Source organism: Phyllopteryx taeniolatus, chromosome 10 (genome assembly GCF_024500385.1).
Source record: "Phyllopteryx taeniolatus isolate TA_2022b chromosome 10, UOR_Ptae_1.2, whole genome shotgun sequence".
Taxonomy (NCBI): Eukaryota; Metazoa; Chordata; class Actinopteri; order Syngnathiformes; family Syngnathidae; genus Phyllopteryx; species Phyllopteryx taeniolatus.
This window is the reverse complement of record NC_084511.1, coordinates 8,470,879-8,492,877: the sequence shown is the minus strand read 5'-3', so window position 1 is coordinate 8,492,877 and position 21,999 is coordinate 8,470,879. Positions and strand designations below refer to the sequence as shown.

Sequence of the window (21,999 nt, the reverse complement as noted above, 5' to 3'; positions counted from 1 at the left end):
AACTTCACAGTATTGAAGGAAGGATGAACGGGCAAATGTACCGAGACGTTCTTGACAAAAATCTGCTGCCATCTATGAGGATGATGAAAATGAAACTATGGTGGACATTTCCGCAGGATAATGATCCAAATAATACTGCCAAGGAAACTCTCAATTGGATTCACAGAAAAAAAAATTCAGCTGCTAGAATGGCCCAGCCAACCACCTGACTTGAATCTAATCGAAAATCTATGGAAATAACTGAAACTCAAGGTCCATAAATGAAGCACACGGAACTTTTAAGATTTCAAGACTGCTTGTGTGGAGGAATGAGCCAAAATCACACTAAAGCAATGCATACGACTAGTTTCTCCATACAGGAGGCGTCTTGAAGCTGTCAGTATTAAATAAATACGAAGTATTAAATAAATACCAGTTGTGTGTGTGTGTGTGTGTATATATATATACACACATAAAACATCGACTGTATATTTACCTAAACTGATGGATTGGTTTAGTGTGTTAAATAAATGAAAGATGTCATCGTGGCCCTTGCCTCCTTCGATTTTTCTTTGTGTGGCCTATGGAAGGAAATGTTTGGACACCCCTGGTTTAAATGAAGGAGCTAACCAGTTATTTTTTAATGAAGTCATCTGAGCTTCTCTTTAAATTTTAATTCCATACGTTTTACTTTTTATATACTTTAGTAGGAATTTCTCACACGGCTATTTTTTTTTACCCAGTATTAATATCAAACCTCTGAACTTCAATTTAAATGTTATGAATTCTATTTTCACATGGGGAAAGTTGCACTTTGACGAGAGAGCATTCTTTTTTGAAAAGCTCATAAAAATACACACATGAGTGTCTGATGCTGCAGGTATTTTAAACATGCTCCTAAGCTCCCACTGATGGGCTGCTTTGTAGATATCAGATAAAACAGAACAATTTGGCAAGCCAGTCCAGATTAGCAGCAGGTACAGTAGCAGCTCAAAAACTGGAGGAAAATTATCATATCTGCCTATCCTGTATGTGCTTGAGTGTTCTGGACAGAGAGAGTCTCTTGCTCATATGCTCACTTGGTAAAAAATAAAATTTTTAGCTAGTTATTTGCATTTGAGTTGACCCGCAGTTTTACTTCCTATTTAAATTCTTAGCATAGTACATATTTTATAGTTTTAGTTACCTGTTAAGTGCAGTGATCAGCTGAGAGTCGGAGCCACATGGAGCACATCAAAGACACGCCGTTATTTCTAAACAATGTGTCCGGAGGTGTTTAACCATATATATAATATTTGCATGATATAATCCTATTGGAGGTGTTCCACTTGTGGGCACGTATAAAATATGTATGTTACATAGAATGTAACTGTGTCATGATGAAGTTGTCAATGGTTCAACTCAGTTTTGATAAGGTGTTCTCCTTAATGGACTTAACTGCCGTGAGGTAGTACTTTACGTTTTTATATCCTGGCGCAGCCTTAAGAATCAAACATTAAACAGTGCTGCTAATTCTCATTTGAAATCAGGTTGTTCTTTCATTTTCTTCTGCACTTCCCCTAATGAAAAATATGGCAGTCATATTCCTATAGGAACTATTAGTTCGGCGACTGTATTGCTGTAATTTATGGTCTAGTTATCCCTCACGGTATCAAGTTAATGGCCCTGCAATGGCAATTATTTTCTTAAGTAAAACTGGGTTGAATCATGTTTGTGCCACAACTTCCCGAATTTCAGATAAAACACACTATGGAGTGTGTGAAGTCTTATGGGAAGGTGTAAGTCATTGCAGTATTGACTCTGTGATGCTAATTGTTTGTATAAATATGTCTGATATGCTTTAAAAGTCCCATGCCCTCATTTTTAAAAATAATCTTTGATGGCCTTTTATGGTGTTTGCAAGATAATTTGGGTTGAAAATACCCAGGGTGCCTTTTTCCAGCTATTCTAGTTGGTCTTTTATGCCTGACACTTCAGAGGACTGGATTTCTCATTCATATTTAATATGTATAAATAAGATTTGCTCTGATTGGATCACTTATATCTCTAATTCAAACGTGGAAAACAGCGTTGCTCTGATTGGTCCTTGGCGACTTCTCACACTTTGCAATACTTTGGTCAGTGTCCAACGACGGTGTGCTGTGAGCGAACACAGCAAGCGAGACACCCACGTCCCCAGGCTGGTTCCCCCCCCCACGATCATGTTTCATGACAATGACTGCAAGCTTAGCTTTTTAATCCACGGTTACTTTATAAATAATAAATGTAGTTAAATATTGTTGTAAACCCGAACACATGTATGCCTTTATATACTGTTCTTGCATGGTTTGGCGAGGACTGCCAGGCTGATCACTTGCTCAAAAAAACCCCAGAAATGCACTTTGAGCAGTGTGTGAAAGCTTATGTTTATGACGTCATCCTCTTCGAAATAGGCCCCAACACAGCACAATTCTGGTTCTGAAATGCTTCGTAATGTCTCCCCAAATTTATTCCTTAACTCCTCTGAGTTTGGCAGTTGATGCAAAGCTTTGCCCAAGACGCAGTCACTTTGTCACTCAGCAATTTTGCAATCCTGTATTTGCTCTGAGTATAACCAAAGATGACTTTTTACTTTTACTTGAGCATTTATGTTAAGAACAAGCAATACTTTTACTCCATTAAAATGATCTACACGCCCCTCGCTACTTTTATGAATCAATTATTGCGTGCTCAATCTCTTTTTAGGTTTTGACTTCCGCGTTGGGCGCCATTTGCACTAGTCCAATGTCACCACAAGTGTCATTTGACTCCAATTCACCAATCAGACAGCACAAGGCAGTCATATGACCGCACACAAAGCCTTTGCAGGCCAATCAAAGGGTTTCATGGTTGGGTGTGTGTGTTGGAGGGGGGGGGCGTCGTTGTAGTTACTGATTGAAGTTACTTAACAGTTAATCAGTACTTCAGTAGTTTTTTAACTGAGTACTTTATTACTCTTCTAGTAATTATTTGGAGGGCTACTTTTTACTTTTACTTGAGTCATGCTATTCTAAAGTAACAATACTCTTACAGTACAATATTTGGCTACGCTACCGACCTCTGCCTATATGTAATAAAAGCAAAGTATGTCAACATGGAGCATTTGCAAGGCAACAACATCCAAATGAATTATTTACTACTCTGTTCAGATGCACTAAACTGCTTTAGGATATGTAAAGCAATATAGGCAGAGCTACCTCCTTGCGTAATGCGAGGCAATCAAATAGAGCAGGTTTATAAAAGCAACAACTGAATTACAAAAACAATGCTCACCACATGAATGAAAATATAGTGCATTTGCAGTGACCGCCCCAGTCAGACTTTTAGCATTCTTTGGCAATAGATTAACATCAAGTCCCAACTTGTACAGTAGTTTAGTTATCCAGCTGCCACTTTATTGTTGTGGCTCACACTTACACCGCCCAAGGTGTTGTTTGGGACGCAAGCGAGACAAAAATACACTGTACCATAAATCCCTGCTATTCACGGGGGAGAGGAAGCGAGTCCTGCTGCGAATAACGATAACCCACGAGTAACAGACGTCCCCTAAAAAATATGTATAATTCCCTGTACTGTATTAATAGGTGCAGCCACCCATTTTCTGTTCCACTTATGAGCATGAAATACATTATGTGAATGGTGAGTTTTTAGCGAATAGGTGGGAGTTCACTTTACTGTACTTTAGGGTATGTTGACTCCTTGTACTGTACTTAAGGGTAAGTTGATATACTTAAATTACGCAATTAAGAGAGTAATTTGGAAAAAACCTGAACTTTTACTGAAAAAGTCTTCAAAGGCGTTGCAGTAGACACACTTGGATGTTCATTAACGACCGGTCCCCTTGCTTTTGTTTTTCTCCACCGATGTAATGAACACTACACATTTGCCTAATGCAGGTTATTTGTGGAACAGAAAAAGACAAGAAAAACCAACAGCTCCCGTCCTTCACTTCAAAGAGCCGTCTCTAAGAATCGTATCATTCGCAACTGATACATCATCATCTCTCTTGGACTGTTTCACGCAAATATCACTTTCGAGCACAATCGAAGTTATATCAGCTGCGGGTTAACAAGAAATAACGGATGGAGAGATGCTTGAGGACGTATGTGATAAGTGACAAGTTTGTGATCATTTAAATACTTATGGGCTCGGGATTGGCCTTCAATGGAGTTTACGCTAGCTGCAGTAAAATGCTATTTGGAACTTGTCAGTTTCCTTGATTTTTGACGTGGCTTACAGAGGAGTTGTTTGGTTTTGCAGGGTTAGGAAATTATCAGCGAGCCATTCCATGATATGGAGTCTGCTAGTAGGCGTGGCTCAATTTTTGGTGGTGTTTCTCGTCATTTGCGGTTAAACTCGTCAGTTGTTTTTCCAATACATTTTGAAATTAAAACAAAAACGTTTTAGTATTTGCTCTGATTGAGTTGAATCAAATGCTCAGGCTAAGTTATAAATGCAAAGTCATCTGTTATTGCATGTGATATTTGTATGATTAAATAATTACTTATGTTGATTATCCATCCATCCATCCATCCATCCATTTTCTTCCGCTTATCTGAGGTCGGGTTGCGGGGGCAGTAGCTTTAACAGGGACCCCCAGACTTCCCTCTCCCCAGCCACTTCATCCAGCTCTTCCGGGGAGACCCCGAGGTGTTCCCAGGCCAGCCTGGGAGACATAGTCTCTCCACCGTGTACTGAGTCATCCCTGGGGTCTCCTCCAGGTGGGACATGCCCAGAATACCTCACCAGGGAGGCATCCAGGAGGCATCCTAATCAGATGCCCGAGCCACCTCATCTGGCTCCTCTCTATGTGGAAGAGCAGCTGCTCTACTTTGAGCCCCTCCCGGATGACCAAACTTCTCACCATATCACTAAGGGAGAGCCCGGACAGTCTGTCAGTTACAACCCACAGCTCGTGACCATAGGTGAGGGTAGGAACGTAGATCGACTCACCACAACTCCTTCCTCACCACAACGGACCGATACAAGGTCCAAATCACTGCAGACGCTGCACCGATCCACCTCTCGATCTCCCGTTCCATTCTTTCCTCACTCGGGAACAAGACCCCAAGATACTTGAACTCCTCCACTTGGGGCAGGATCTTATCCCCGACCTGGAGAGGGCACTCACCAGATTTGGAGGCGCTGATTTTCACGCGAACCGCTTCACACTCGGCTGCGAATCACTCTAGTGAGAGTTGGAGATTACGGCTCACCTCAGAGATCCCAGACTCTGCTTCCTCAAGGGAAGTTGTGTCGTTAGAATTTAGGATGTCTTCGAAGTATTCTCCCACCGACTCACAACCTCCCGAGTCGAGGTCAGAAGTGCCCCATCCCCACTATACACAGAGTTGATGGTGTACTGCTTCCCCTTCCTGAGACGCCAGATGGTCGTTCATGCTCTCACCGAACTCCCCCCAGGCGTGATTTTTTTTTTTGCCTCAGCGACCACTAAAGCTGCATTCCGCTTGGCCAGCCGGTACCCATCAGCTGCCTCAGGAGTCCCACAGCCCAAAAATGCCTGATAGGAGCTTCAGCTTGACTGAATCCCTCACCGCTGGTGTCCACCAACGGGTTGCCGCCACGACAGACACCAACAACCTTACGGCCACAGCTCCGGTCGGCCACCTCAGCAATGGAGGTGCGGAACATGGTCCACTCGGACTCAATGTCCCCCTCACACACCAGCTCGGGCTACTTCCCTGCCAGAGATGTGACGTTCCATGTCCCCAGAGCCAGCTTCTGTAGCCGGGGATCGGACCACCAAGGTCCCTGCCTCTGGCCACCGAAGGGTCAGACGAAAAACATTGAATTTTATTTTAATGGGATTCAAATTAAACAGTCAAGCATTTCAGAAAAGCATTATCAATAAACAAAACATAACCATAAAGAAATTAATGATGGTTGTTGTTCCGTCATCAGTCATATTTAAAAAAATAATAATAATTCACAAATTCTGCGAGAGTATGTAAATTTATGAGCACATCTGTACATATGTGCAGTCATACGTACCCCTGTCATATTGGAATGAAAGTGTAGGCTACATCTTTTTCATAACCACTAGGTGGCGGTGGCATATTAGAATGAAAGTGTACACCTTTCTCATAACCTCTAGGGGGCGGTGGCATTTTGGAATGAAAGTCTACAGCTTTTTCATAACCTCTTGATGGCGGCCTACATTTATAAAATGGGAGTTTTTTTCCCCCCGTTTTCCCCTATACCTATGTACAATGCGCACTATTGAGTTTTGACAATTTTTTGCAGGGAAAAATGCGCATTCTAGATGATAAATTACGGTAGCTCCTAGGATCACTGGAACACACAAATCCTCCCACCACCATAAGGTGACGGCTCAAGGAGGGGGAGGATGTTGCCCATACTGTCAAGAAATACTTTTTACACATGCATTCATTCATTGAGTTTCCTTCACTTAATTCAAAGCAGAAGTCAAATCAGTGACACTTCTGCTTATAAAATAAATTAAATAAATTAAATAATTAAATAAAAGTATACTAGCATGTCACTAGCTTTATCCCTTTTTTTCCCTTTAGGACAGTTTGACATAATTTATTGACATTGTCATTTCAATGATGGCTGGATTTGAAATATGTCAAAGAAGTATAAGGGTGGTTTGGGCACGGAGTCATGGGCCGAGCAGAAGTAGGAGTAGGAATACACAAACAAGTTGCATTGGGGCTTTGGGAATAATAGGGAGGCAGAGGGAGAAAATAAGGTGGAGGGCTGCAGAATTGAAAAAAAGATTGCTTTAATGAAGCTTTGTATTAGAGATTGGAGCCTTTAAAAAAAAAACAAAAAAAAAAACATCATCATTATTCTGAATTTAATCCCCTATTCAAACACGCCCACACACGCGCACACGCATGCACGCACACACACGCCGACACACACCGACACACACACACACCGACACACACACACACACACACACGTGCACGAGCCAAGCAGAGGATGAGTGCTTTGTCCTCTTACATCCTCTTTGTCAAATCAATGTCTTCCTCCTGCCGCCTACCAATGTTTAAGGTATTTAGCTTGTGTCCTTCACTGGTGTATCAATCTCTCAAGCCCTCCAGCCTTTGTACCCTCATTCCTCTTCCACTGCACCCCCCCCCCCACACACACACACACACACGCACACACCCCCTCAGTGAGATTACTTACCTCCCAAGAAAGAAATACACTCCATCTTGTTGTTTTATGTTCCAGGCAAATTTAGTCCTGCGTCTTCCTCGCTCCACTCTCAACTCACTTTCACTTCATCTCTCTCCCGTTTGCTTGCTCACCCACACCCCGTCCCCCGATACTTCTCCTCCCCCACTCCCTCCCTCTCTCTCTCTCCATATGTACTTGTATAACTTAGCACCCTGATACGATAATTGGTGTGTTTTGGCAGCAGATGTTGGCACGTTTTATTTAGCCGCTGCACTATACGCTATCCCGATTAGTCATGTAATACTGCTAAAGAAGAAAGTATTTAAGTGTAGTAGTTGTCTGCTACTTTCAGTTGGTTGTGTAGGCCAGCATGTACACGACGGTACTTGTTGATTTAGTCAGATGCTCTAACCCTTCCTCACCCCAAGAGTACAGAGTCAGTCTAATTAACTAGATTTCCGTAACAAACCTTTGGGCTTTAGCATCGCCATGGTTACCCACTGACTCTGTCTGCATTTGAATGTACTTTATGTGTGTGTCCTGCAACAATGTCTTTGTTTTCGCCCACCGGACTCCCAGGCAGATTCTGCCTCACACACTTTTATCTCTGAACAAGCGGCCATCGACAGGACATAACAATATCACAAAAAAAGATGAGTTTAGTATTGGGAGATGAAAAATGAGAGCTGGCCAATGGTATAAGTTCAGCCGAGTAATATAACAATAAATACTATAGATATATAATAATGGCTATCGTACAATTGAATCCTCTATCGTTTATATCGTTAGACATAGTGTACCTTGCCACTACTGAGGAAATCCTGTCATTTCCTTTCCTCCGCTTTGTAAATACTTTTACTGGATGAATGGTAGGCATGCTTGAATGTAAGCATTGTGTTGTATTTTCATTCTTTACTCTTAACTGCATTTCTCGGAAAGTGATTGTACGACCAGATATTTTCAGATTTATATTGTTATTGGGCTATAAAATGACCTATTTCAGGATATAAAATTGTGTCCATATTGCATAGCTCTTGATTTTAGGATCAATGCTAAACTTGGTTCAACCCAACATAGTAAGCTCTAATACAAAAACTGATTTAATAAAAAAAGTTCTGCCTTTACAAAGATATTGATGTTTACGTTTGGGCATCGGGAATCGAGAACCGATTGGAACCGGGACTAATGTTCCGGTTCTCCCGGAATTGTTCAAATTTAAAATTTTCGGTTCCCAGTTTCGATGCCTTGTCCGCGGGCCCCGAAGAAGTTGCGAAAACCAACGAAGAAGTGGCGAAAACCAACGAAGAACGAGCACGAACACCTGCTTGTGCCCAGCGGCGGCGAACAAAAGTCTGTCTTACCTTTGTTAAAATTAATGACCAGTTGCCTCAGTGCAACACTTGGAATAAGATTATATTGTGCGTCTGATGCGCTCCGAGCCTCAGCCTACACCGCGCGGAGCTTCAGTGAAGTCAACTCTGAGTTGGGTGAGTGAAACAATAAAATATGTCTATGCCAACATTGAGACAGCTAACAAGGTAAATCAATCCTCATCCACAAATCCATTAAAGTCCTCATCTTCTGTATCAGAAATGAACAGCTAGGCAAGTTCTCCCAACAAACACGCCAGATTCCCTCTCGTCATTGTCAGAGTCAGTCTCGTTGCCGGGGGGCTATTCAGCAATGATGCCGGCTTTCACGAAAGCTCGGACAACAGTCAAAGCAGATACCTTAGCCCAAGCATCCACAATCCATTCACATATGGTGGCGTAACTCGCTTGGCGTTGCCTCTCAGTCTTAGTTGCACTTGTTTTTTCACAGCGGCTGTGAGATGGGCGCGCATGGAGTCACAGATCAACAGGGACGGTGACGTGTGGAAAAAATCATCTGGTCTCTTTACGTACACCTCACTCAGCCACGCTCTCATTTTCTCCTCGTCCATCCAGGCCTTTTGATTGGCCTTAACGATGACTTCGGCTGGAAACTTTTCTTTAGGCAGCATCTTCCTCTTAAAAATCACCTTTGGTGGCAGTTTCTGTCCATTACCTTGGCAACCAAGCACAACAGTAAAAGCTGACTTCTCGTGCCCCATTGTGCGTATCACTACCGTGGTGGTCCCCTTCTTCTCTACAGTGTGGTTCGCCGGGATGTGGAAAGTGAGCGGCACCTCGTCCATGTTGGTGATGTGGTTGGGCTGGATATATTTGTCGGCAATCTTTTTACTGCAGTAGGAGCGGAAGATGGCCAGATTTTCCTTGTAATCCGCCGGACGTTACTGCACCACGGTAGTCCTTGCCCGGATGGATAAATGGCACCGTTTCATAAAACGAAAGCACCAAGACGGACCTCCTTGAAAATGTTCGATTTTCATTCCTTCTGCAAGCCTTATTGCCTTCAGTCGAATGGTGACTGTAGAGACGCTTCTCCCGGCTGTTCTTTGATAATTAATCCATTGCTCGAGTTGGTCTTCCAACTCGGGCCACCTCGCCTTGTTTCTGCGGAAAGTCAGCTTCGTCTTCTTGACTTGGCGAAGCTCGTTTTCCTGCTTCCTCCACTTGGGAACCATGGATTCGTTGATCTTGAATTCTCTCGCGGCTGCTCGATTCCCATGTTCCTCCACGTAACTAATAGCTTGCAGTTTAAACTGTGCTTCGTAAGTGTGTATCTTCGTAGGTGCCATTTTCGGGGGTTCTTAGCCAAACTGATGTTGTTTTGCACAATGCACATACTGGCGCTGTATACCTTCTGGGGGCGTGCATTTAGCGTCCTCCTTCACTCGCACCCTTCCCCCTTTAAGTCCGCATGCTGTACTCAGTCACGTCTGCCTTTCCTCTATATAAGCAGCGTGTCGGCAGGAAATGCTCCCAGTCAGTCAAGCGGAGCGCTCATCACACAACAGTTATAGATTTTGGAACTCGGTGCCTATATAAGGCGCGCCGCATTAAAAGGCACCCTGTCCATTTGGGAGAAAATTTAAGACTTTTAAGTTATATGGTCGTGAAAATACGGTACTCTCTATTTCTCCTCTAGACGTTTCCGAAGTCTGCTCTCTCTAACTAACCTTGGCTGTCCCTCTGATGAGCTCATTTCTAATTGTATCCAACCTGGTCACTCCGAGAGCGAACCTCAACATCTTAATTTCTGCCACTTCCAGTTCTGCTTCCTGTTGTCTCTTCAGTGCCACTGTCTCTAATCCGTACATCATGGCTGGCCTCACCACTTTTTTATCAATTTTGCCCTTATCCGAGCAGAGACTCTTTTGTCACATAACACACCTGACACCTTCCTCCACCCGTTCCAACCTGCTAGGACCTGTTTCTTCACTTCCTGACCACACTCATCATTGCTCTGGACGGTTGATCCCAAGTATTTTAAGTCCTCCACCCTTGCTATCTCTTCTCCCTGTAGCCTCACTCTTCCCCCACCACCTCTCTCATTCATGCACATATATTCTGTTTTACTTCAACTAATCTTCATTCCTCTGCTTTCCAGTGCATGCCTCCATCTTTCTAACTGTTCCTCCACCTGCTCCCTGCTTTCACTGCACATCACAATGTCATTTGCAAATATCATGGTCCACGGGGATTCCAGTCTAACCTCATCTGTCAGCCTATCCATCACCACTGCAAACAGGAAGGGGCTCAGGGCTGATCCCTGATGCAGTCCCACCTCCACCTTAAATTCCATTCATACATGTCCTTTATTATTTTAACATACTTCGCTGCCACTTCAGACTTGCCCATGCAGTACCACAGTTCCTCTCTGGGTACTCTGTCATAGGCTTTCTCTTGATCCGCAAAGACACAATTTAGCTCTTTCTGACCTTATATGTACTTTTCCATCAACATCCTCAAGGCAAATAATGCATCTGTGGTACTGTGGTTTCTAGGCATGAAACCATACTGTTGCTCACAAATCTATCTAGCACACTACTGGCACCAGTCAACATATTTCCATCTCTATCCTTAATCACCCTAACCTGCTGCACATCCTTCCCATTTCTATCCCTCTGTCTGGCCAACCTGTATAGATCCTTTTCTCCTTTTTTAGTGTCCAACCTGGCATACATGTCCTCTCAGTGTCCCAAAAAAGGTTAGCTAAGAAGCTAACCTTTTTCCTTGTATGATTTCCTGTACTGTGAGGTTCCACCACCAAGTCTCCTTCTCTCCTTTCCTGCCAGAAGTACACCAAGTACTCTCCTGCCTGCTTCTGTGATCACCTTGGCTGCAGTGGTCCAGTCTTCTGGAAGCTCCTCCTGTCCACCGAGAGCCTGTCTCACCTCTTCCCAAAAAGCTGCACAACACTCGTCCTGTCTCAGCTTCCACCACATGGTTCTCTGCTCTGCCTTTGTCTTCCTAATCTTCCTCCCCACCACCAGAATCATCTTACACACCACCATCCTATGCGGTCTAGCCACACTCTCCCCTACCACTACCTTACAGTCGATAACCTCCTTCAGATTACATCGTCTGCACAAGATGTAAGCCACTTGTGTGCTTCTACCTCCTCTCTTGTAGGTCACCCAATGTTCCTGCCTCTTCTGGAAAAAAATGTGCTCACTACAGCCATTTGCATCCTTTTTGCAAAGTCTACCACCATCTGTCCCTCCCAAGTTCCTTTCCTGGATGTGGTACTTACCCGTCACTTCTTCATCACCCCTATTTCCTTCACCAACATGTTCATTACAATCTGCACCAATCACGATTCTCTGTCTGACTTTGATGCTCAGAACTACTTTGTCTAGCTCCTTCCAGAATTTCTCTTTCACCTCTAGGTTATATCCAATACATAATACCCTCAATTTCAAGTTTCAGCCTCATCACTCGATCTGATACACTTTTAACCTCCAAGACATTCTTAGCCAACTCTTCTTTTAAAATAACCCCGACTCCATTTCTCTTCCCATCTACACCATGGTAAAATAATTTAAACCCTGCCCCTAAACTTCTAGCCTTACTGCCTTTCCACCTGGTCTACTGGACACACAGTATATCAACCTTTCTCCTAATCATCATGTCAACCAACTCCCGAGATTTTCCTGTCATAGTCCCAACATTCAAAGTCTCCACATTCAGTTTTAGGCTCTGTGCTTTCTGTGGGAGGAAACCGGAGTACCCGGAGAAAACCCACACAGACACGGTGAGAACATGCAAACTCCATACAGGCAAGGCCAGATTCGAACCCGGATCCTCAGAACTGGGAGGCATTTTCCTTGTGCGTGCTAGAGCCTATCCCAGCTATCTTCGGGCGGGAGGCAGGGTACACCCTGAACTGGTCGCTAGCCAATCACAGGGCACATAGAAACAAACAACCATTCACATTCACACCTGCGGGCAATTTAGAGTCTTCAATCAACCTACCACGAATGTACCCCAGGCATGGGGAGAACATGCAAACTCCACACAGGCGGGGCCGGGATTTGAACCCCGGTCCCCAGAACTGTGAGGCAGATGTGCTAACCAGTCATCCACCGGCTGGTTTCCAACAATCACAGCAAATTGTCCAGGTCCTGAAGGAGCAAAGCAGCTCAAGACCATCACACCTACACCACCACGTTTGACTGTTGGTATGATGTTCTTTTTCTGAAATGCTGTGCTACATTTATGCCAGATGTGACGAGACACACACCTTCCAAAAAGCTCAACTGTAATCTCATCAGTCCATATAATGTTCTCCCAAAAGCCTTGGGAATCATTCAGATGTTGTTTAGCAAAAGTAACACAAGCCTTTATGTTCTTTTGGTCAGCAGTGGTTTTCGCCTTGAAACTCTGCCATGGATGCCATTTTTGCCCAGTCTCGTCCTCATTGTTGAGTCATGAACACTAACCTTAACTGAGACAAGGGAGGCCTGCATTTCTTTGGAAGTTGGCCTGAGTTCCTTTGTGGCCTCCTAAAATAAGTCATTGCTGTTCTCTTGGGGTAATCTTTGTAGGCCGGCCACTCCTGGGAATGTTCACCACTGTTCCGTGTTTTTACCACTGTAGTTTTGTGGAATCCTAAAGCTTTAGAAATAGCTTGATAACCCCTTGCAGACTGATAGATGTTAATTACATTATTTCTTCTGGAATTTTTTGGGATCGTGTCATTTTGTTGCAGCTTTTTTAGATTTTTTGTCCGGCTTAATTTTGTCAGGGCAGATGCTGTTTATTTCGTGGTTGAAGAGGTCTGGAGGTAATCAGGCTTGGGTGTGATCAGTGAAAATGAGCCCAAAATTGTGATTAGTCACAATTAATTAATGATTTAACAAGGTGGGTAGTTAATTTTTCATGTAAGGCCAGGTAACTTTGAATACTTTTTTTTTTCCTTTTCCATTAAAACTCCATTTTAAGTTCACTTGGGTAATATTTGTCTGATATTTTCATTTTATTGGATGATCTTACACTTTAAAGTGGGGAAACTATGCAAAAATATCAGAATTTGACAAGGGGGGCGATACTTTTTCACAGCACCGTATCTATAAATTTCACAGCACATCAAATTTATAAGGAGGGAATTTAAGAATAAACTTTTTTAAGGGATGCGCTACCATTAGTCCCATTAACCACAAAAATACTGCTGCCAGACATATTGTAATGATTGAAAATTACACTGTGTGCATTGACTTGCTTTCAAGGGAGGAGGTAATAATTTGGCCATTGATCTCATTATTCTCAATCCTTCATTGGCCTACTTGGAAAAAGCACTACTTACTGTATATCATTAAAGAAATTGTTGACTTCCTGTTATTTAGATTAAAAAACTGCAGTATGGCTATTTTAATGACTGCCTGACAAGACTACCTGAACAATATTGTTTTCTTATTGCTTCTTACAGAGTTGTTTATTTTCCTTTGGCACGCAAGACCAGTCTGAGTTACATTTATTTGATTTTTTCAGATCATATCGTGCATTGCTCATCAGTACTCAATGTTTGTATGAGGACCCTGCTCATTGTATTAGGCACTGAATTACACCAGCAAAGCCAGGTGATTTAATTATGTTGCGATGTTAAAAAACAAAAAAACAAAACGGTGTGCTCTGAAGATTGGGGTTGGAAAGCGCTTTCACGTAACCTGTGCTCTACTTATTGTGATAATTTCCAATTAGCGTAATTTCTCGCATATATTGCGCACCCATGTATAATACGCACCCCCAAAGTTGACCTCAAAATTCTGGAAAACCCTTCTACCTATGTATAATGCATTTTTACAAGCATGATTTTGCTTCTACCCATGTGATCAAAACATGAATTATTATCTGTATTTTGTAAAATTTTTTCAAAGAATTATTCTGAAGTTAAGCAGTTCATTTGAACACGTAATACTTTATTTTTATTTACTTGCTCTTCTTTTGAAATTCACAGCCCTACTTTTATTTGGTAAATGAGAAAACACACACAGTTGTGCTCATTTGTTTGATTACCCGGGGAAAATTTGTAAGATGGGTACAATTCTTTAAAGAAAAGATGAAGGGCCAGGCGAAACATATATAGTTTTATTTTAATGGGATTCAAATTAAACTGTCAAGCATTTCAGAAAAGCATTATCATCAAACCAAACATAACCATAAAGAAATTAATGATCGTTGTTGTTCAGTGATCAGTCATATTTAAAAAAACAATATTTCATAAATTCTGCTAGGGTATGTAAACTTATGAGCACAACTGTACATATTATGCAGTCATACGTACCCCTGTCATATTGGAATGAAAGTGTAGGCTACATCTTTTTCATAACCGCTAGGTGGCGGTGGCATATTAGAATGAAAGTGTACACCTTTCTCATAACCTCTAGATGGCGGCATACATTTATAAAATTTTCCCATTTTTCCCCTATATCTATGTATAATGTGCACCAGTGATTTTTGACATTTTTTTTGGGGGGGTGTGGGGGGAAATTATACACGAGAAATTACGGTACTTGACGTAAATATTTGCCAATGGTCGTGAACAGTTGGGTTCCATTTAACAAATATAAAAATCCACGGCAGTGAATGAGTTAAATGTGCTTCCATTAGATGGCAGAAGGCACAAACTGTGTGTGTACCTGTTGTTATAATACAACAGAATAAAAGGTTTGTGTTCAACTGGACCAGATTTCACACTGAGTACAACCCCAATTTCAATGAAGTTGGGACGTTGTGTTAAACATTAATAAAAACAGAATACAATGATTTGCAAATGATGTTCGACCTATATTTAATTGAATACACAATAAAGACAAGATATTTAATGTTCAAACTGATTAACTTTATTGTTTTTAGCAAATAATCATTAACTTGGAATTTTATGGCTGCAACACGTTCCAAAAAAGCTGGGACAGGGTCATGATTACAACTGTGTTACATCACCTTTAACAACATTCAATAAACATTTGGGAACTGAGGACACTAATTGTTGAAGCATCGTAGGTGAAATTCTTTCCCATTCTTGCTTGATGTACAGCTTCAGCTGTTCAGCAGTCCGGGGTCTCCATTGTCGTATTTTACGGTTCATATGGCACCACACATTTTCAATGGGAGACAGGTCTGGACTGCAGGCAGTCCAGTCTAGTACCCGCACTCTTTTACTACAAAGCCACGCTGTTGTAACGTGTAGAATGTGGTTTGCCATTGTCTTGCTGAAATAAGCAGGGGCGTCCATGAAAAAGACGTTGCTTGGATGGCAGCATATGTTTCTCCAAAACCTGTATGTATCTTTCAGCATTAATGGTGCCTTCACAGATGTCTAAGTTACCCATGCCATTGGCACTAACACAGCCCTATACCATCGCAGATGCTGACTTTTGAACTTTGCGTCCATAACAGTCTGGATGGTTATTTTTCCTCTCGTAGAGCATAGACTTTCCCCAGTGTTTCACAATCCTAATTTAGAAATTATTTGTTATGTAAAGTTTTTTTTTTGCATCTGATAAAACACACAATTCAGATCCAGACTCCTGAGAGCTTTTTTTATCCCAATTAAACTCTAAAGATTCTTTGTTCTACAGTATGATCGTTTGCTATTATTTTGATGAATGGACTTGGATGACGATTAATGGTAATTCGTTCACCTTGTCTGTTTCAGCCAACCAGACTCTGCTTGGAGGAGGTGGAGGTAAGTCATAACCCGTTTGAACAGTTTATGTAAGTCATAAATCATATGGACTGTTTGTTGTAGGTCTGATTGGCTTTGTGGTGAAAGCAGTCAATTGTGGTCATCAAATCATTTAAAAATGTTGATCTTTTCATATGTTGATGCGGCATAATTTACTCTATGAGGATGTGTTTGGTGGCAGTCTCCTCTTTGCTGTCCATTTTTCTGCTCGAGGGTGTGTGCAGTCAATAGTCATTAATAGATGTGGAGTGTTGTGGGTATAAACAGCCATTTTTCAGTGTATTGTCGACTCAGTGCTTTGCGATGTCTGCGTAATGTAAGGTGTCTGTGGTTAATCGATACTTGCAATAAATCTGTTCTACTGAGGCAACAACGTGCACAATGGCTGTTTGTTGGGACTTGCAAATTTGTGACTTCCATATTTAAACTTCCCCTTTGAGTGTGTGATTTTTTTTTTTCATGATGTCATTAAAAATTGTGCAGCTACAAACATGCATGTACACTGGTGCCTTGAGATACCAGTGACCCGACTTACGAGGTTTTTGAGAAATGAGCTGTCATCAGACAATTTTATGCTTTGACTTGCGAGCGCACACTTGCGATACGAGCGTTGAATGGTGGCAGTGAACTCCTCAACAGTTCACAATAAGTGGAACTGACAAATAGTAAACAATTCTTACAAAAAGAGGCTTCAAGCTGTTTAATGCCACTCTGAGTTTAAGTTTACTATCAAACTAAACTAGGAGAATTACATCCGTCTTTAAAACAAGCATGTACCTTAGCCGTTAGTCAACTACCTTAATACTAACTTAATGCGTGTACAGTATAACCCTTTAAGCAACTGATAGTGGAACACAGATGGTGCAGCAACACATTTAGACATTCAATATACTGTTAAAGAACTCACAATCATTTATTCTTTATCCTCTGCGAGGAGCTGGGAGGAGCTGAGAGGAGCTGAGACATCTATACCGTTTTGACGTCCATTTACAGCGCATCCGTCTGTCTGTTGTGTACTCTCCACAGGTGGCCAAGGCGGGCAGCAGCATAATGGCCATTCAATTGATGCAAAGTGTGACAAACCTACTTAATTCTTTACATTCTATATATTCTATTTATTTCATTAATGTATGTTTTTATAAACTACAACAGCATATAGACTGCGATTGGATGGCGAGCAGTTCAGGGTGTACCCCGGCTCTTGCCCAGAGTCAGCTGGGATGGAGACGAGAACCAGTCATGTCACTTTTCTCTCCACAGACTATTTATTCCTTACAAAAACACATTACAACATGTTGTTTGGGGGTAGGCTGTGATGGATTCATGGTCTTTCCATTCAGTTCAAAGAAAGGGAATGATGATTTTAGATATGAGTGATTTGGGTTCAGAGCGTGGTCACAGAATTAATTAAACTCGTATCTCAAGGCACCACTATAACCGTGTAGGCTCGTGCATTTGCATGCTTTTAAAAGTCCAATGTCTTCCCCTGAACTGTTTGGTTGAAGCCGTAAGTCTTCACAGAAACACGCACATAAAGAACTCTCACTGATATATACCAGCCAGGCCTCAAGCCATAAAAATCAACAACAGTCTCTTTGGTAGTTCCCACATATATGCACATAGATGCACGTCAGTGGCGTCGTTTGATGTTGTCCTGGAAGTCCCTGATGAGTCTATGAAGACAGATGGTTTCTAGAGGCTGACACACACGCACGTACACACACACACACACACACACACAGACATGTACACACACGCATGCGCACGCGCACACACACATACACACTTTATTTGCACTGTGTGAATTCATTAAACTTGTTTATGCTCTTCGCTCTGGTTTCGTTACTGTCACGTTTAGCTGCTTTTACATTTAACCACTACATCTGCTTTAATTCGGCCGGAGGAGACCCCTGTTTCACCCCACCCGCATGTCACTGATATTGACGTCACTCAGCCAAAATTTGACTTCTCTTGTTGCTTTGTTGGCGTATTTATTTCCCTCTCTCTGTCTCTTATTCCACCTCCTGTCCTCTGGGGTTTGCGCAGGCACATAGAGCCCATTGTAGGTGTTAATTAGGCAGAGGGGGAGAATGAAACAAAGAGAAGGATGGGAGGGAATGAGGGATGATGACAACGAAATCAAGGCCCTATTGTATTTGTGACGCAGTCACCAGAGACAGATGGATTCACAAGCATAGTCGGGTGGGGAAACAAATAAAAATCATCAAATAATCGTTTGGTGAACATCTCTACTTACTGAGCAGTGAGGAACCAAAAGCGTGCATTCATTGTTTTTACCCAATGAATTGAAACCTATGGCCCACCATGTATACATGACATGTCAACTAAGACAAACACTAGAGAAAAATCAGAGAAACATTAAGAATTCTAGGTAGGCTGGATTGAGGCAGATTAAATATTTAAAAACAGACAGTTTTTAAAGATTTTTTGCAAACATATTGAACCCATCCATCCATTCCTCCATCCATCCCTTTTCCATATCGCATTTTTCTTCACTAGGGTCACAGGTGGGCTGGAGCCTAGCCCAGCTGACTCTGGGCGAGAGGCACATTATACCTTGAACTGGTGGCCAGCCAACTGCAGGGCACACATAGACAAACAACCATTCACACTCACATTCACACCTATGGGCAATTCGTAGTCCTCAAGTCTTCAATTAATCTACCATGTAAGTTTTTGAGATGTGGGAGGAAACTGGAGAAGAAGAATCCACACTCTATATCATTTCTGTGCATTGATAGGTGCTTCTGTTTTTGGTTAGCAACAAAATTAGTAACAGAGTTCAAATGGGCTGAGCAGTTTAAGAGCTATTTTTACAAAACACTGTAAATCCGTCTGGATTATTCTGAGGTATTACCTCAGATTTAACCAGTCCTACAAATTTTGCGAACACTTACTGTAGTTTATCCTGTTAAAATAATTCATTGGCCTAGTCTGAACATGTTACACAAAAGATAGTAAGAGTATGCGCACAATAAAATGCAATAGAAATTTTGCCACATGGCATTATGTGAATCTGGAGGGACAGATGGTGGTAGACTTTCCAAAAAGGATGGAAATGGCTTTTGTGAACACTTTTCCAGACGAGGCAGGAACATATGGTGACGCAGCACGCAGGTGGATTACATCTTGCACAGATGATGTAATCTGAAGGAGGTAACTGACTGTAAGGTAGTGGTAGGGGAGAGTGTGGCTCGACAGCATAGGATGGTGGTGTGTAAAATGACTGGTGGTGGGGAGGAAGATTAAGAGGACAAAGGCAGAGCAGAGAACCATGTGGTGGATGCTGAGAAAGGAAGAGTGTTGTGCGGCTTTTCGGGAAGAGCTGAGGCAGGCTCTCGGTGGACAGGAGGAGCTTCTAGAAGACTGGACCACTACAGCCAAGGTGATCAGAGAGGCAGGCAGGAGAGTACTTGGTGTATCTTCTGGTAAGAGACTTAGTGGTGGAACCTCAAAGTACAGGAAATCATACAAGGAAAGAGGTTGGCTCAGAAGAAGTGGGACAATGAGAGGACTAAGGAGAGGAGAAAGGAATACATGGAGATGTGACGTAGGGTGAAGGTAGAGGTGGCAAAGGCCAATCAAGAAGCATATGATGACATGTATGCCAGGTTGGACACTAAAGAAGGTGAAAAAATCTAGTTCAGACAGAGGGCTAGAGATGAGCAGGCGGTTAGGGGGATTAAGGATAGAGATGGAAATGTGTTGACTGGTGCCAGTAGTGTGCTGGATAGATGAAAAGAATACTTTGAGAAGTTTATGAATGAGGAAAATGAGAGAGGAGTAGAAGAGGCAAGTGTGGTGGACCAGGAAGTGGCAATGGTTCGTAAAAACCGAAGTTAGAAAGCCACTAAAGAGGATGAAAAATTGAAAGGCAGTTGGTCCTGATGACATTCCTGTGGAGGTATGGAAGCATCTAGGAGAGGTGGCTGTGGAGTTTTTGACCAGCTTGTTCAACTGAATTCTAGCGGGTGAGAAGATGCCTGAGGAATGGAGGAAAAGTGTGCTGGCACCCATTTTTAAGAACAAGGGTGATGTGAAGAGCTGTGGGAACTATAGAGGAATAAAGTTAATGAGCCACACAATGAAGTTATGGGAAACAGTAGTGGAGGCTAGACTCAGGACAGAAGTGAGTATTTGCGAGCAACAGTATGGTTTCATGACATTCCACGTCCCGAGAGCCAGCTTCCACATCCTCCACATTGACGGGACAAGCCGAAAGGAAAAGAAGAAGCATTGTGTGACTAAAATATTTTCCGAACAGTTTATGCATCTATGTACTACTACTACTACTACTATTGCTACAACTACTACTCATGATAATATAACACCCATAACAATATCAATGGTAATAATAACAATAATAATAATAATGACAATACACAAATACAATGTACTGACCAAATGCTGCTTGGAATTATATGGTATTAGTCGCCCAAAAAAAAAGTAGTCATTTTATTTTGTCCCCCCCCCCTGAGGAGAAAGAGCCAAGGCTAGTAGGGTGCAAAAGGGTACTCAACTTCTTTCACATGTATAATGCACATGCCAATTGAGAATTGACATCAATTAGAGTGAAGGCCACTGCTTAAAAGTTGGGACAGGATCCCACAAGCCTTAGCTGAATAGCTGTCTGCCGATCCCGCCAGTGCTACTGCAACAGAGTCGACCCATCTTTCATTTTTGGTTTATATAACCACATGGGCTTGGCATTACTTTACTAAACCTTTAAAGCACCACAAGGAGTAGTTACATCCCAAGTCAAAACTTTATTGTGCCAAAAGGAAGCCTTATGTTAGCTCTGCCTGCCATCAACTTTCGAGGCTCTGGACATCAAGGAACATTACTCAGTGGAAGGTGTAAATCACTGTTATTGGACTTTTTTTTTTTTTTTTTTTTTTTTTTACTTCAGAGGAGAAGGAACATCATTTCAATTTTATTTTAACATACTGAGCTACCCTTTTCTGATTTGTACTCAGTGGAGCCGTTTCATAATGTAGTATTAGACAATGTCACGTAATCCAATAAACTGTCCTGCCATGAATTTTATTCATCAATTTTTTTGTCGTTCCAATTTAAATTCCATATTGGAGTCAGAAATATCATACGAATAATATCTGGTAAAACCACAGCTGTCTTTGCAGAGGCAGGACTTCAGATTACACATTTTTGCTATCTTTTGGTATTGAATGAATACTATCAATGATTCTGGGGCAAAGATTCTCACGTTAAGGTTTATATTTGCATCATCTTCTAGGTCACTGTATATTGATATATATTTTATATTTTACTGGTTGTCGATATTTATCTAAGGCATGTGTGCTGCGTTGAAATGATTTGAGGTTTGTGGTAATTTTACTTTCCCAAACCACAGGAAACAATACTGTTATGCAAAACATTAAACAGCACAGTAGTTGGAAATTATGGATATTATGTATTTCCCCATTGCTCGGCCATATTCGTTAGATTGTGTTGTCTCTACCAATGCATTGTACCTGCTCAGCAACAAGCAGCAGACAAAAAAAATTAATGACTAACCAATGAAACATTTAGAAACTAAAGACAGCTCTGGCTCGGAGCACTTGGCAGGACTAAAGGAGTCAGATCATGCTACAAACAAATGCTCCAAAATTGTTAACCCAAGCCTGCTGCATACCATAGCAATTGAAAAGGTTCACTCCAAAGTGGAATAAATGTTTCCTTGCTGCGTTATCGATTCCACACAGCCAACATTATAGAAGT

At 41.9% G+C, this 21,999-nt stretch overlaps 2 protein-coding genes across 6 annotated transcripts in view; one reads left to right on the top strand and one right to left on the bottom strand.

Moving 5' to 3' along the window:
* flrt1b (fibronectin leucine rich transmembrane protein 1b) overlaps positions 1-7,296 on the bottom strand; it is a 54,840-nt gene extending 47,544 nt beyond the window's left edge. Inside the window, exon 1 of the mRNA XM_061787458.1 lies at positions 7,177-7,296. The gene's annotated coding sequence lies outside the window, so the exon portion shown is untranslated. The remainder of the gene's footprint in view (positions 1-7,176) is intronic.
* macrod1 (mono-ADP ribosylhydrolase 1) overlaps positions 1-21,999 on the top strand; it is a 181,902-nt gene that overhangs the window by 97,691 nt on the left and 62,212 nt on the right. For all 5 annotated transcript variants that reach the window (XR_009790446.1, XR_009790447.1, XM_061787462.1 and 2 more), the window contains exon 4: positions 16,210-16,239. Coding sequence is in view for 3 of the 5 variants with exons in the window: in XM_061787462.1 (XP_061643446.1) it covers positions 16,210-16,239 (30 nt within the window). In the remaining 2 variants the exon portion in view is untranslated. The remainder of the gene's footprint in view (positions 1-16,209; positions 16,240-21,999) is intronic.